This window comes from Chionomys nivalis, chromosome 2, assembly GCF_950005125.1.
Source record: "Chionomys nivalis chromosome 2, mChiNiv1.1, whole genome shotgun sequence".
In the NCBI taxonomy this organism is placed as follows: Eukaryota; Metazoa; Chordata; class Mammalia; order Rodentia; family Cricetidae; genus Chionomys; species Chionomys nivalis.
In genome coordinates this window covers 129,746,068-129,761,698 of record NC_080087.1, presented here as the reverse complement: position 1 = coordinate 129,761,698, position 15,631 = coordinate 129,746,068, and the positions used below count along the sequence as shown (strand labels likewise).

Here is a 15,631-nt window from a genome sequence, read left to right as displayed (position 1 = left end):
TCATCCTGGAAACTTCAAAGATTACTGTAGGAAAATTTGTTGCTTGTTATGGGAAATTTAAACATTAACAACAAGGACATATACTGACATATAAAGAAAGACACAGATATGAGGAAAAGCAAAGAAAGTTTAAGACATATATATATATATAAATTAATACTTACAGAACAAGTCCCTCCATCAGTAATTAAATATTAGGGGTCCCTTAAATTCTTTGAAGATGGGTATTTTCCTGTGGAGATAAGAAGAGAACCCTGCCCCCAACCTATCTGTATTACTTACCATCAGTATGATTGCCATCCATGTGATTGAATTGTTATTTATCTTTCCCAACTGGCTTCTCTTCATCAAAACGAACCTTTATCAATTTTGATGGAATCCACAATTTTTCCTCACCTGTGGAGACAAGAGCAAATCCCCTTCCCCAACGCAGCACATCTCCTGGCTTCCATTGTGAGGTCAGCACATCCTTGAAATAAACTGGTTGATTTAGTTCAGTAGACTTTTCCATTATCCAATGTCTTTCTGCAGCCGATGTTCCCTTCTCATTAGCGTTGAGGAAATTCAAGGTTAACAAAGCATTATGTAACCTATTTCTGGGGGTGTTTTCCACCCCTTTCTGTTTGTTCAACATATCCTTTATAGTTCGATTTGATCTTTCTATGACTGCTTGACCTGTAGGATTGTATGGTATACCTGTAACATGCTTGATATTGTAATAATCAAAAAACCGTTTCATTTTCCTAGAGACATAAGCAGGACCATTATCTGTCTTTATTTGTGTAGGTATACCCATGATAGCCATGACTTCTAATAAATGAGTGATAACTGAATCAGCTTTTTCTGAACTTAAAGCCGTTGCCCACTGAAAGCCTGAATACGTGTCAATGGTGTGATGAACATATTTTAATTTGCCAAATTCTGCAAAGTGGAACACATCCATCTGCCAGATTTCATTCCTTTGGGTGCCCTTTGGATTAGCCCCTGCAGGCAGTGGCGTTTGGTTATAGAAAGAGCAAGTAGGGCATTTCTTTATAATCTCCCTAGCTTGTTGCCATGTAATAGAAAACTCTTTCTTCAAACCTTTGCTATTAACATGATGTTTTTTATGAAATTCAGAGGCTTGTAGCACACTACCAACCAATAATTGATCAATTTCTGCATTACCTTGTGCTAGAGGACCTGGCAGACCCGTATGGGATCGGATGTGTGTTATGTACATAGGGCAAAGCCTGTTCCTAATCAAATCTTGCACCTGGATAAACAAAGAGGTTAGTTCTGTATCATCAGGTATAAATTCAGCAGTTTCAATATGTAAAATAACTCTTTCTGCATATTGTGAATCAGTAACTATATTAATAGGTTCTTTAAAATCCCTTAGCACCATAAGAATGGCATATAATTCTGCCTTCTGGACAGAATCATAAGGACTTTGTTCCACCTTACCCAAGTCTTCTGATTTGTAACCTGCCTTCCCTGATTTATTGGCATCAGTATAGAACGTACGGGCTCCAGTTATTGGAGTATCACGGACGATTCGAGGAAGGATCCAAGAAGTTCTCTTTATGAAGTTAAGCCTCTTGCTTTTTGGATAGTTGTTATTAATGTCTCCCAAGAAATTAGCACAAGCTCTTTGCCATGGTTCATTATCTTCCCATAATTTCTTTAGTTCATCAGCAGTGAAAGGCACTATAATTTCTGCTGGGTCTATGCCTGCTAGTTGACGAAGTCTCAACTTGCCTTTTATAATTAACTCAGAGACTTTTTCTACATAAGTTTTCAGTTTCTTACTTGGTTTATGTGGTAAAAAGATCCATTCCAAGATAATATCATCTCTCTGCATTAAAATTCCTGTAGGGGAAATTTTTGATGGTAGTATGACGAGAATACAGTCGAGCTCTGGATTTACCCTATCCACATGTGCCTGTTGTAGTTTTTCCTCAATCATCGTCAGTTCCTTTTCTGCTTCAGCTGTTAATTCTCTGGGACTGTTTAAATCTTTGTCACCATCCAAGGTTTTGTTCAAATGAATTATTAGATCAGGTGTTATCCCGATAGCTGGCCGTAGACTGGAAATGTCCCCTAATAGTCTTTGAAAGTCATTAAGAGTCCGTAGGCGATCTCTCCGAATTTGTGCCTTTTGTGTCTTAATTTTTTGTAAACCTATTTTATAACCTAAATAATTAACAGAATCTCCCTTCTGAATCTTTTCAGGAGCAATTTGCAATCCCCATTTTGGTAAAAGTATTTTTATTTCTTCAAACAGTCTGTTCAAGGTATCCATGTTTGAATCGGATAACAAAATGTCGTCCATGTAATGATATACTATCGATTTGGGAAATTTCTTGCGTATTATTTGCAATGGTTGATTCACAAAATATTGGCACAGGGAGGGGCTATTTAACATACCCTGGGGGAGGACGGCCCAGTGGTACCTCCTCGAAGGTTGAGAATTATTATAAGTAGGCACTGTGAAGGCAAATTTTTCTCTATCTTCTTTTTGTAAAGGTATAGTGAAAAAACAATCCTTTAAATCAATAACTATGAGAGGCCATCCTTTTGGCAATAAAGAGGGCAAAGGAATTCCAGATTGCAGAGGGCCCATAGGTTGAATAACTTTGTTGATAGCCCTGAGATCTGTCACCATTCTCCATTTACCTGATTTTTTCTTAACCACAAATACAGGAGAATTCCAAGGGCTGGTAGATTCTTCTATATGTCCAGCATCTAATTGCTCTTGTACCAACTGTTCTAAAGCCTGTAACTTTTCCTCAGCTAAAGGCCATTGCTTTGTCCATATTGGTTTCTCAGTCAACCATTTTAAAGGCAAGGCTGTTGGTATCTCTGAAGGGACATCAATTGCTTGTTCTTGTACAGCCCGAATGGCCGGTTTTCTCCGTTTGTAATATCTTTTAATATTATCCCCAGAAATATAAGCTCTAGAAGTAGCAGGGATGTTAATTTGGGTATTCCATTGTTGTAATAGGTCACGACCCCATAAATTCATTGCAATATTGGCTACATATGGCCTTAATTTTCCTATTTGTCCCTCTAGTCCTATACATTCAACCCATCTCGTGCTCTGCCTTACTCGAGATAGGGTTCCAATTCCCAGGAGCTGAACATTTACATTCTGAAGAGGCCAATATGGATGCCAAGATTCTGGGGTAATGATACTTACATCCGCACCTGTGTCCAGCAGGCCAGTAATAAAAATGCCATTTACACACACTCTTAGCTTTGGTCTTTGGTCATTTATAGAAGTTTGCCAAAACACACGGAACTCATCTTTCTGATCATTATTGCTTGTAACAGTAGGCATGGGGCTTTCTAATTGTCCTGACGAGTCACGTTCTCTGTAGTAACTGGAAATGACTGAACCATGTTTGCCATGGGTACCTGTGAGCCCCCCCCTCTCACGTTTCCCGTCTGTATCAGGTTGCCTTGTCTATCTCTTGTAGACCTGCACTCATTCGTCCAGTGTCTGCCCTTTCCACATCTTCTACATAAACCTGAAGGCTGAGTCCTCCTATTTCTGTTATTTCTAGAAGATGCATTATTATTATTTCTGAAAATCCGTTGTCTACAATTCCTTTTCATATGACCCATTTTGCCACAATTAAAACATTTGGTATTCTGATGTCTCCTTTTACCATTGGAAATTGCTTCTTCTACCCATGCTTCAGTGCCATAGTCAAATGTATCAACATCTAGTGTATGCAAGACCCATTCTTCTAATGGCGCTGATCTGAGCTTTAAAGGTCCCAAAATCCTTTTGCATTCCACATTTGCATTTTCATAAGCCAAAGTCTCGATCATTATACGTCTTGCTTCTGGGTCAGATATCCCTATTTGTACAGCTTTAGTTATTCTTTGTAAAAAGTCACTAAAGGGTTCTCTCTGACCCTGTTTAACTCTGACAAATGATTCCATCCTCTGTCCTGGGTCTTGCACCCTGTCCCAAGCCCTTAAGGCTGCTGTAGTACACACAGAGAGTATGTTTTCATCCAAATTAGCTTGTTCCTGAGGCTCAGAAAATAGCCCCTCTCCCAAAATTTGATCTATGGAAATCTCAATTCCCTTTGCTCTTTCCTGCTGTTCTAAAAGTCTAGCCTCTTGCCTGAATAAGCATTTCCATTTCAATTGCGTTCTACTCTCAAGGACAGCAGAGCTCAGTTGAAACCACTCATTGGGCGTGACCTTATTCGTCATGGCCCAAGATCTTAGCATCTCTTTAACAAAAGAGGCATTCATTCCAAAAGTCATTACAGCCTGTTTAATTTCTTTGAGATCATTCATACGGACAGGTTCCCATGTATCTTCCTTGATGACCCTAGGGTTTCTGGAACCAACTACTTTCTCAGTTGTTACAACTGGAAAGGCAGGTAGAACTGTAGGTAGAGCTTTGTGGGAATTGTCCCGGAGGGATTTACCCACAGATTTAGTTAAAATATGCCTTTCTACCTCTTGCTCTTCTTCCTCAGAATTTAGAAATTCCTCAATCTTTTCAATTCTATTCACCATTGCCTTCTTTAATGTCTGAATCTCCTGTCCAGAATTATGTTCTAAAGCCTTCATTGAGGATTCCAAAGTATGAAGTTTGTCCATTAGAGATAACGTCTCATCTTTGGACATAATTTTTATAGCATATACCGTGCCTTCTTGTATAGATAATCTTTCTGTCAATCTGTCATAAGCTTTAGACAAAATCCGATTGTCACATTCAGCAGTTTTGATTCTCTCAGTTAATGTTTCTGTTCCTACTGAAAGGGACTGAAGCTTACGATCCAAATCAGCTGTTCCTTCTTCCACAGTAATGAATTTCTCCTTAATATCAGCCGTTAATGTTTCAGAAAGGGACTGAAGCTTACGATCCAAATCAGCTGTTCCCTCTTCCATAGTAATGAATTTCTCCTTAACATCAGCCTGTACCTCTTCTAAATTTTTTTCAGTTTGTCGAGTTGTGTTAAACAAAGATCTGTTCTCTGCCTGGAGAACTTCAAACTGATTTTTGAGAAGATTGTTGTCATTCTCAATTGTTTTTAAGCGTTCAACCTCGTCTCGTAAAGACTTTATCATATTTCTATTATCAAACCATACAGTACCAAGGAAAACTACGAATCCCAGAAAGATCCATATCTGTGAGCTGACAGACACTTCTTGTAAAATCTCCCACATGGTACAACTGAAAAGGCTGTTAAAGTCTTGAATGGTAATGTTTTCAGACATTTTCTTATTTATAAAAGAAAATTATGTACCTGTAATGAAGTTTTCCTGCCAGTGGTGGCTAAAGAAATGCACCTGAGTCCACGTGGTCTAAGCCAGAGCCGGTCTGAAACAATTAACTCAAAACAAAAATTATTGTACTGCCTGTTAAGGGAAGGGGATGGCAGCTTTTTCTTCAAAACCGCAGGTGCTTCCCTTAAATCAGGCAGTGAGGGTTTGGAAGAAGCAGGGAGCTATTAACTGCTCTGTGGGGGGTCGCTGCTCTGCGACTGTAGTGGCCTGGAGTGGGGGAAGGGAAAGCGAGCAGGGAGCGCGCTGTAAATCGCCTTCCTGAGCTCAGGCAACTAGCCAGGAAAGGTGGAGCTTGCGCCCCCCCTGTGCCGGGTCGGGGGCAAAATAGCCCGACGTTGGGACGCCAAATGTGGCGGAGCAAATGAATGCAGACAGATTATATAGATATATACAGCTTTAATAAGGAAATAGACTTACAGGACCACAGGTTCCCGCGGAGTACTGGAAAAGCGAAGCAAAAGAAAAGGGCTGCTGGGCTCACACCCGGCAGATTTATCCGTAAACATTAGCCCGAGGCGAACACGCCCCCAATGGGTGGGGCTATGTCCCTACAATCATAGTGTTACTATATTTTATAATTTTTAAAAAGCCAGCTGTGACATAAACTATACATTAACTATACATTAATATTTATTTATTTATTTATTTATTTATTTATTTTAGCATTATGGATTGAATTGTTTTGAACTTCATTGCTTAAAATGATGGGAAAAAACTTTTAAACTGAAAATCTATTTATTATCACTGACAACCTAGAGTTACTGAGTGGTTCAAACAAAGATGATGGTGACATTGTGACTTTTTTTAAGAACTGGAACTAGAGGTCTATACAGACCTGAGTGACATGCACTGCTTCCTGAGGTCATGGCATCATAAGGGCCTGAGCTGCAGCCTGGGCCATGTCTGGTTAGATGGCCCGGTCACAGCCAGAGTCTGTGTTGATGTCCGTGGTTCCTGTTACCACCGAAGGCAATGAGGACAGGGTTGCACAGAGTTGCTCCTCCCATCCCTGGCTGCAGCACTAGGAAGAACTGGGTCTGCCCTTCCCCAGCTATAGCACTCAGGAGAGCAGGTCCTATACCTTGTCTGTGCAGCACAGTAGAGCTGACCCCATGACAGGGTGCTGGTGAGCTGGCCCTGAAGGTGAGAGAGTGGGAGACTCAGCCTCACTATCTGTCTGTCACAAGGTGGTGTGGGCAAGGGAGCCATGCCCTCCCCCCGCTTCTCTACTCCTCCATGCCTGTGATGGGTGGGAGAGCTGCTCCTGCCCCTCACCAGCTGCAGCACTCGGGAGAGTGGGCCCTGCCCTTCACCAACTGCAGCACTCGGGAGAGTGGGCCCTGCCCTTCACCAGCTGCAGCACTCGGGAGAGTGGGCCCTGCCCTTCACCAGCTGCAGCACTCGGGAGTGTGGGCCCTGCTGCACCAGGTGAACTAGGCAGAGCAGAGCAGGAGAGCTTACCCAGGTACTGAGGGTGAGAAAGAACTAGTGGGTTGACCAACCCAGCCACCACCCAGAACCAAGGCTGTGAATTAGCCCTCCCCAACATCCACCTCCTCTTATGAACTGCTGGAACACGTGAAGGGGCTGACCTGCAGATGCAAAGCTTCAGGAACTCCATGACACAGGGCAACAACAGAATATCCAAGAGGAGTCCTCATGAAGGCTCAGCAATAGTGTAGCAGAAGACAGAGGCCTTGAACCAGACCAAGGACTCATTACAAAGAACATTTACAAGTAAAGATGTATGGACTAAAGGGATACTGTGTGACTCACTGTGCCACACTGCAGCTTCCATACCAAGACTTTTGGGGGGGTTTGTTTGTTTGTTTTGCTTTGTTTTTAATTTGTTTGTTCATTTGTTTGGGGGTTTTGTTTGGTTTTTGTTTTTACTTTTAAATTTGATTTTGGGGCAGATGTTGCAAGGACAGGGGGCAGACAGGAAGGGGTGAGGAGATGAATGGGATTGGGATGTATGAGAAATCCACAAAAAATTAATAAAAAGTAAAAAAAAAAAAAGAACTGGCACCAATAAAAATACATGGTAACATTTTATATTTTCTTTCTTTTTTATATCAAAGGTATTTTTATTTATTTTTATTATTATTATTATTATTAAAAATTTCCACTTCCTCCCCTCCTCCCATTTCCCGCCCCCATTCCCCCACTTCCCCTCCCCCTCCCTCGCCAGTCCAAAGATATGACCTACTGATGACCTCCTCCTCACTCTCCTCCTCTTCCTCCTCATTTCCCTTATCCTCTTCTTCTTCCCCATCTTCCCCACCCCCTTGCCTCTTTGTACATGCTTGTTAGCTTTTAAAGAGTTCAGTAGAGTATCTCGGTTTTCTAGGTTCTGGATATCAAGCCTACCACTTTTTGTTGTTGTTGTTGTTGTTGTTGTTTCGTTTTTTTTTGTTTTTCCAAACAGAGTTTCCCTGTAGCTTTACCACTTTTATTTTGAAAAGCATACCTTCACATGGCAAGAGGGAGTCCTCCTTTTTATTTTCCTGAAAAAGATCTTTCTCATTTAAATAATTTCCTCTTTTATGTAATATTTTCAACTAAAATGATACTTATTATAAAATGTTCTGTTTCTCATTTATCAATCAAATAATTTCCTATTTTCTCTAAAATTTTCAACTAAAGTGATACTTATTAAGCAGAATTTTGTCTGTTATGCTGAAAAAATTAATTAAAAAAATATTCCTCTTCCTTTTTCTAATACTCAGTGTGCAAAAACAAAACAACCCAGTTCCCTTCCTGAAATGTGTGAACGGTCTTAGGCAGCATACCATTGCAAGGCCAGAATGGCAATGCCCGTCTTAGACAGCATGCCAGTACAGGGTCAGCATAGCAATGCCCGTCTTAGACAGCATGCCAGTACAGGGCCAGTATAGCAATGCCCTGGATTGAAGTAAGACGTGGAGGATTTGCTTATTTGTGTTAAAATGTTCCATTCACACGTTCCTTCAAGTCCTAGTTGCCCTATTCTGGTTTGTTATTATTTTATCTTATTTTTTGTTTTATTATTATTTTATAGATGCTTATTTGTATTCCAATGAGAAAGAGAAAGAAATGGTGTTTATTTGGATAGGTAGGTAGTTCGGGAAGAACTGGGGGAGAGGGAAAACATAATCTGAATATTTTATATGAAAAGAATATTTTCAATAAAATAAATATAGTGAAAGTGTGTGATCAGCTCAGAACTGAGAAGATGAAAGAAACATGGGCCCTCTTAGGATACCTAATTCCTTGATGTGTATGGTGCCTTTGAAATTTCAATTTAAGATTCCCCACTACTGTGCCAATGCCATCCTGAGAAATGTGGCCAAGCTAAATCAAAACAACCTTGGCTGATGTGAACCAGCAAACAGTCATTCCAGGTGGTGCAGATTTAAAGACATTGTTTATTAATCCCACAATGTTCTTTCTGTAACCCTTCTCAGGAAGCCCCTGTGGTGGCCAGAGCAGCTCTGTTCCTGGAATGTGCCCGTTTTGTTCACCGGTGTAACCGGGGCAACTGGCCAGAGTGGATGAAAGGCCACCATGTGAACATCACCAAGAAAGGCCTTTCCCGGGGCAGGTCTCCCATCGTGGGCAACAAGCGGAACCAGAAGCTGCAGTGGAATGCTGCCAAGCTCTTCTACCAGTGGGGAGATGTGAGCCTTTGTCTTTCTTCTGTAAAACTTAGGGCATTTGAGTGGAATGAAGTTTCTTTTAGTTTGTTTTAGAGAAAGCATATTGTCTGCTATAGTCCATATACTGAATGAACACTTTGGGGGGTGGGGGTAATCGTTTAATCTCCCCCAACAAATCTATAAGGCTAAATATTACTGTTTGGTTTTATTCTTAAGGACACTGAAGGGCAAGTAACTTGGCAGATTGCATATAGTTGAAATAATCAGTATTTCATCTCCCATGGTGGATTCCAAAGCATTGGATTTAATTAATGTATTCAAGAATCATCTTTATGGTCAAATAATTGCTATTATTTTAAAAATATTTATTTCCTGGAAGTATAATTTTTTCTTTTTAAAATTGTAATGTTTTATATTCGTTGGCAATTTTATGTGTGTATATGCCAGTTTTATGCATTTTCACCTCCTACCCATGATGCTCTCTCAACACCCTCTTCCCCCTGAAACCTTTTTTTCTGAGAAACCCCTGATATTTTAATGTATTATTTTTCTTCAGTTGGCTGAGTTTTATTTTGGGTTACTTACATGATCGTGAGTATGAGGGATGCTATTTACCAGACATGGGCTACTTAGCACTGGTTACACCACTGAAGAAATGATATCTCCCCCAGCAACGGTTTACCACCTATAGTCCCTTCCTTCTCTCTAACTTGCTAATAGATCTTTTCGTCTCTTACTGCACCATCTATGTATATAGGCATAGGTATGAATAAGTGAATAAGAAATATATTACTCCACTTTAAGAAGTCTAACAAAATGGACCCTTATAATGCCAACTACCTCACTGTAGGAAAGGAGAAAGTGAAGAATAAAAAAAAAATTCTAGGAGACTAAGGTTTTTTTCCTCCTAATTTTAAGCAGAAAGAAACACAAATGCTTCTTAAGGGCTCAATATCCCCATATTGCTGGTGTAGTTCCCTCGGGGACTGAGAATTCAAGAATCATCTTTATGATGAAATTGTCGATATTATAAAATACTTGTATACTGGAAGCATAACTTCTCTTTTTAAAATTGTCATGTTTTTTGCCTTTGGCAATTTTATGTGTGTATATGCTGGTTTTAGGCATTTTCACCTCCTATCCGTTATCATCTCTCAACCTCCTCTTACCTATGAAACCCATCAACTAATGCCGCTAATTCAGGATTTTCTCCAATGGTCCTTCCTCTCTTTTGCATTAGTAATTGAGAAGGCGCGCACTGTACCAAGATTGTGTGCTCTCTGTCCAAAAACATGAACACATTAATCTTGTACTCTTTTATTGCCTTTTCTATGAGTTATCTCGTATAACCATCCTATGTAAAATAATTCTGTGCGGTATGTTTCATAAATATCAGGCAGTGTTCTTTATGACTACTAACCGTCATGGTCTGTGCTTGGCGATGCCTTTTCCCGGCTTCTCTTGCACAGTTTATATGAGAGAAAATCTTATTCCTATATGACATCCAGTCTTTAGAAATCAGTGGGTAAAGTTACATAACTCCACAATATTTTTCCTGCATTCTGTTATGCTTAATTTAATATTAAACACAAGAGTTTACGCAAGTCAAGCAGTATAGGCAAAAATTTATCATGAGACACAAAGATACTCCAGAGCCACAGGGGCAAGAGGAAGGGAGATCCTTTCTTCACTGCCTGCCAGCAGTGCCTGACATAAAGTTAACATTCATAGCTGTGAGACGAAGCCTCACTAGACAGGAAATCCATCCTGAGCATTATTTCTACACTTCTCTTCCCGCTGTAACCTTGACTTTGTGCCTGTTGTATAAATTTTTTGTGTCCCCATGTACTCACTGTAGAATAATTTGCTAAGTCCTTTTCACTAGATCTTAAATTAACTGAATCTGGAACGACAGTACAGCTAGTGAAGTGCTTGCCAGTGAGGACTGGGGCTCCACCCCAAAACCCATGCAAGGAAAACAAACCAAGCATGGTAGTACACGCTTGAATTCCCAGTGCTGGGAGGCAGAAGCAGGTGAATCCCAGAGGTATTAACCACCAATGTAGTCCAGTCAGTGAGCTCCAGGCCAGCAAGAGACTCTGTCTCACAAAAACGAATGTTGGTACTGCCTGAGGAACAATGCTAGAGTCTGACCTCTAGCCAATAAGTATACATGCACACATATGTGTTCACAAACACACACATAATAAATAAATACTATTATACTTTATGTAGGTTAATTTTATCAGAGAATATGATAAATGTATGCAATTATTGAGCCTCATGACACATGAATGCCTGACATCAGATTTTTATGTTAATTGTTCGTTCTTTCTGACTAGGATGGTTTGTGCCCCAGAGTTTAGTTTTTACCATCAATGTTTTAGAGAAGGTAAATATATTCATGGCCTAGCTGGAACTATATCACCTATAAACTAAAATCTTAATTAATAAATGGTACCGCTTCACCATTGTCTCTCTTAAAGTGAAGATAAAAATCATATAAATCTTCAGGTAAAAAATTTAAGATCCCACAGTATTGCTTTGTTGTGTGAGCGGAGGGCCTGCTTTTGGTCCCAGCCACCCTGCTAGCTTACACCCAAAATAATCACACAAAAACTGAATTCATTTAAATTACTGCCTGGCCCATTATCTCTAGCATCTTATGGGCTAACTCTCACATCTTGATTTAACCATTTCTAATAATCTGTATAACACCATGAGGTCATGGCTTACCGGGAAAGATTCAGCAAGTCTGACCCGGCAGCTTTATGGCGCCTCTCTCTCTGCTCTTCTTCCCAGCATTCACTTCTGTCTATTCTGCCTACCTAAGTGCTGCCCTATCAAAAGGCCAAGGCAGTTTCTTTATTCAACCAATGAAAGCAGCACACAGACAGAAGGACCTCCTATACCATTGCTTATTTGGAAAATGTTCTTGCTTCCCTCATTCCCTGGCCATGCTTTAACCCTGTCTCTTGTCACCTGTGTCCCAGTCTGTCCCCAGATGGTCAAGACGATGGCATTGATTGCTACTCTGTCACCTTGCTGATATTTTAGTTTCTCTTGTTGAAGGTATTCACTGGCCTATACACAGACCTCCTGTATGATCTCTCTTCCTAGGTGATGGGAGTGGCACCCTGAATTAGTTTGGTGAACAGCTAGCTATGCTAAAAGAAAATCTTAAAGCCACATGTCATATTCAAGAAAACAGGTTCAGTAGAGAAGACCTAACTGTGGTTGAGGGGACATAAAGAGTAGGGATGGAGATCTCTCTAAACTCAGTCTTCAAAGACAGTGCCTTTAAAATACCCTGTGAAACATGTTTATGGAGTGGTTATGACACTGTAATACAATGTTAAAGGCAGAAATGTGAACAGAAGATTCTAGGGAAGGTAGGGCAGATAATTGGAGGGGGCTGGGGCTATTGCTCTCCTCCCAATCCATGAACTCCTCAGTGAGACTCAACACCTAATACATGTATGAATTCTTCCTGAATGAGCTCTACTCTGGTTAGAATAAAGTTATAACCCATGCATTCACACTAAACATACTTGCAAATCCTGTCTCTCTCTTTCATTGTTAATGTTCTTGTTATTGTTATTAAAATATTGAATACTATTTCCCAATTATTTGGTCTCATAATCTTGCTGAAATCAGGGTGATTGTTTTTCTCTGAAACTATACTTATTATTATCAAATCAAAATCATCAGATTGGAGATATATAGTGCTACATGACAGTGAGCAAAATAAAGGCTTCTCTGATTTCAACACCCTTTAGTTTCTACCCCAAACTGTATTAAAATCCATTCAGACCCCTGCTGGTAGAAAGGATTTCCATTTTCAGAAGTCCAGGTACTTTAGCAGTCTTGCTCTTGAGTAAAATGGAGATGCAAAGTATTTCTCTTCAGCATTTTATCTCTTTTGAGGGGTAGAGTGTTTATCTTCTGTATTTCTCCCAGGCAAAGAGACCATCAGCTATAAATAACCAACATTACAGCTTCTCTATTTGAAGAGGTTTTACTAGGTGGACCTTATTCTGCTAATAACATTAAAGAGGGCATAGGAATATAGTTTGAGACTTCTTACAAGAATTCGTAAATTATAAACACATTCACCAGATGTGTATGGTGTTCCTCTGAGAAAGGTGTTTCCAGGCACTGTTTTGATATAGTGAAAAATAACTATATATAATTCCAATTCCATTTGAGTTTTTAATATGATTAATAATCAAGTGTATGATAAATTTAGATGTTTTATAGAATATGTCCCCAAGATGATCCATCTCTTTTTGCTTTCCTGTGTTTAGAAGACAGATGGACAGAATGTATGAGGCCTGAATTGATCTGTTATTCCACCTATTAATCTACAAAATAGAGATATATCACTGGTAGTTTTGAAAGCCTGAAACATGAAGCAACATAAACATATTGACTTAATAAGAATATCTATTTAGTTTAATTAAATAAAGTGAAATTAACAATTTGTCATTAACAGGAAAAATTACATTTAACTTCAACAATGTGTGGGCCACCATTTTAAAATCATCAAATGATAATTCTTATACTATAATTATATTGGTGTTATTCCAACTCTAATATTTCTTCACGCTTTATTAATTTGATATAATTAAAATCTGATTGATTTAAGACAGTCTGCAATAAGAACATATTCTATCACAAAGCTCACAGAGCTATCCTACACATCATTGTTCCCCCAGAACTACAAAACTCTCCCACAAAAGTTAGCCTCAAGCTTACTGTTACAGAATTTGAATTTGGATACTATCCTCTTATCTTCCAAGTGTGTGTGTCAGAACCTCTGTGGAATCAAGGGCGACTCCCTTACCTGAGTTAGATGAAATTGGGAGTCTTAGAAAATAAGCAATGAGATTTGAGGTCATCAAGACTGATAATCAAGCCAGTTTTCAGTTTTTAGCTTTATTTTCTATATAAAGCAATTAAAAAAACCTTTTAGTAACATTCACAATTTCCAGTCTTCTAGTGGTGAAATACACACACACACAAAATACATATACATGCATACACACATGCATACATACACTCATTTATATATATGCACATATATATTTGCACGCATATATATACACATTTATAAAATTGTTGTTGTTGTTCCTAAAAGTTTAAGCAGTTTTGGAGTTGTTCTGTTGATGTGAATTTGGAAACAAAAGTGCATTTTCAAAAAAACTGGCTAGTTACTTTGCCATGCAGAAACATTTGACCCCATTTAAACTCTCTAACTCGTTTGAAGAGTGTTCCCCTCCCTGACCTCACATCTTTTCTCCCCATATAGTCATTGCCTGAGATCTCTTGTAATTTCTTCCTGTGTGATCTTCCTAGAGTGACTCAGTTCCTGTGTGTTCAGTGCTTGATGTGTAACAATAGCACAGAGTAACCTGTCTGCTTTAGATCGCAGGTCTGCATTGCCACCTTCATCTGGGCGGCGTTTTATGTAATCCACAAGCTCAGTTCAACCAAATAAAACCCTTCTTCCTAAATACACGCTCATCTGCAGTTACGTCTGAGCTTTCGGCTCATGTCAGACGTACCACCAGTATGTGACACGCCCACCTTTTGGCACATTCCAAATCTCTTTCTGCTGATTCTACCTCTTCTATTCAGAGTCTCATAGGTCAGATCTCATTACTTCAAACTCTTCCCAGCCACACTGTTGATAAGGTCACCTCCATAGGACACAATCTATCCAAAAAAGGATGTTCACACTGGTCTCCCTGCCCCCAGTCTTGTCCTCTCTGATTCATTCTATAAACTGTTTGACTAGGAAAAATTGGTTTTAGAGCCCTCCCTTTTTCCTTGAGTTACAACTCAAATTTCTTAGGTTGGTATCATTGTCTGATCTTTACTTAAGTCATTTCTAAGATTAGAGGTCATGAAGTTGAATGAGAACATTCACACAAAGCGCATTTATTTTTTGCCTTCATATTATAAATTTACTTTATAAATTTGGTATTATATTTATATCATATATTTTAATTATATATTATATTTTAACATAACTATATGCTATATAATTAATAATATATAAAATTATAAATTTATATAAGCAGTAGACTTCTATAGCTTTTAAAGAAAAGCTTTATGACTTTTCACTGTCTTCCTGAGCAGGCAGCACAATAGTCCTTAAATGGCTCCTTAGGCTACCCAGTCGTAAGGTGCCGTTCCAGCCTTCCTGCACATTTCCCTCATTTAAAAAAAATAAATAAATAAAAGTTTTTCTTAAGTGATTTCCTGGTGAGCCTCTGAATACCTGGTTTACTGCCCAAATCCTAGAAACTTTCAGGCCCCTTCAAGTAAACACCAATCTCTCCCTTTCTAGTCAGTCAACACACCAGCCTCTCTAGGTCTGTGGCAATGAGATGCCTAGCTCTTGGAACCAAGTTTGATGTTTTTCTTCGCTCTCACCTCCCTGGAGACTCCGAGTGTAGTAAGGAAAAGGAAAGAAAGAGGCGTGATCAGATTCTGTCCACAGCTGGTCTCTTAAGCTCCATAACTTCCCTGTTTGTCAGTGTAAGTGCGTTGATAATTCATCAGGGCACATGGAAAAAGAGACACCAGTGCACTTCAACAGCTTCTGTAGGTTCGTGTTTCCTTTAACGCCTTACAAATCACCTCACTCTGTAAATGTTTCATGAATGGATGTAGAAGGGAGTCACGTC

The 15,631-nt window shown here is 39.4% G+C and overlaps 1 protein-coding gene across 9 annotated transcripts in view; it reads left to right on the top strand.

Annotated features, from left to right (window-relative positions):
* Positions 1-15,631, top strand: part of Unc80 (unc-80 homolog, NALCN channel complex subunit) — a 191,109-nt gene that overhangs the window by 71,185 nt on the left and 104,293 nt on the right. For all 9 annotated transcript variants that reach the window (XM_057761422.1, XM_057761420.1, XM_057761417.1 and 6 more), the window contains one exon: positions 8,745-8,957. In XM_057761422.1, the coding sequence (XP_057617405.1) occupies positions 8,745-8,957 (213 nt within the window). The remainder of the gene's footprint in view (positions 1-8,744; positions 8,958-15,631) is intronic.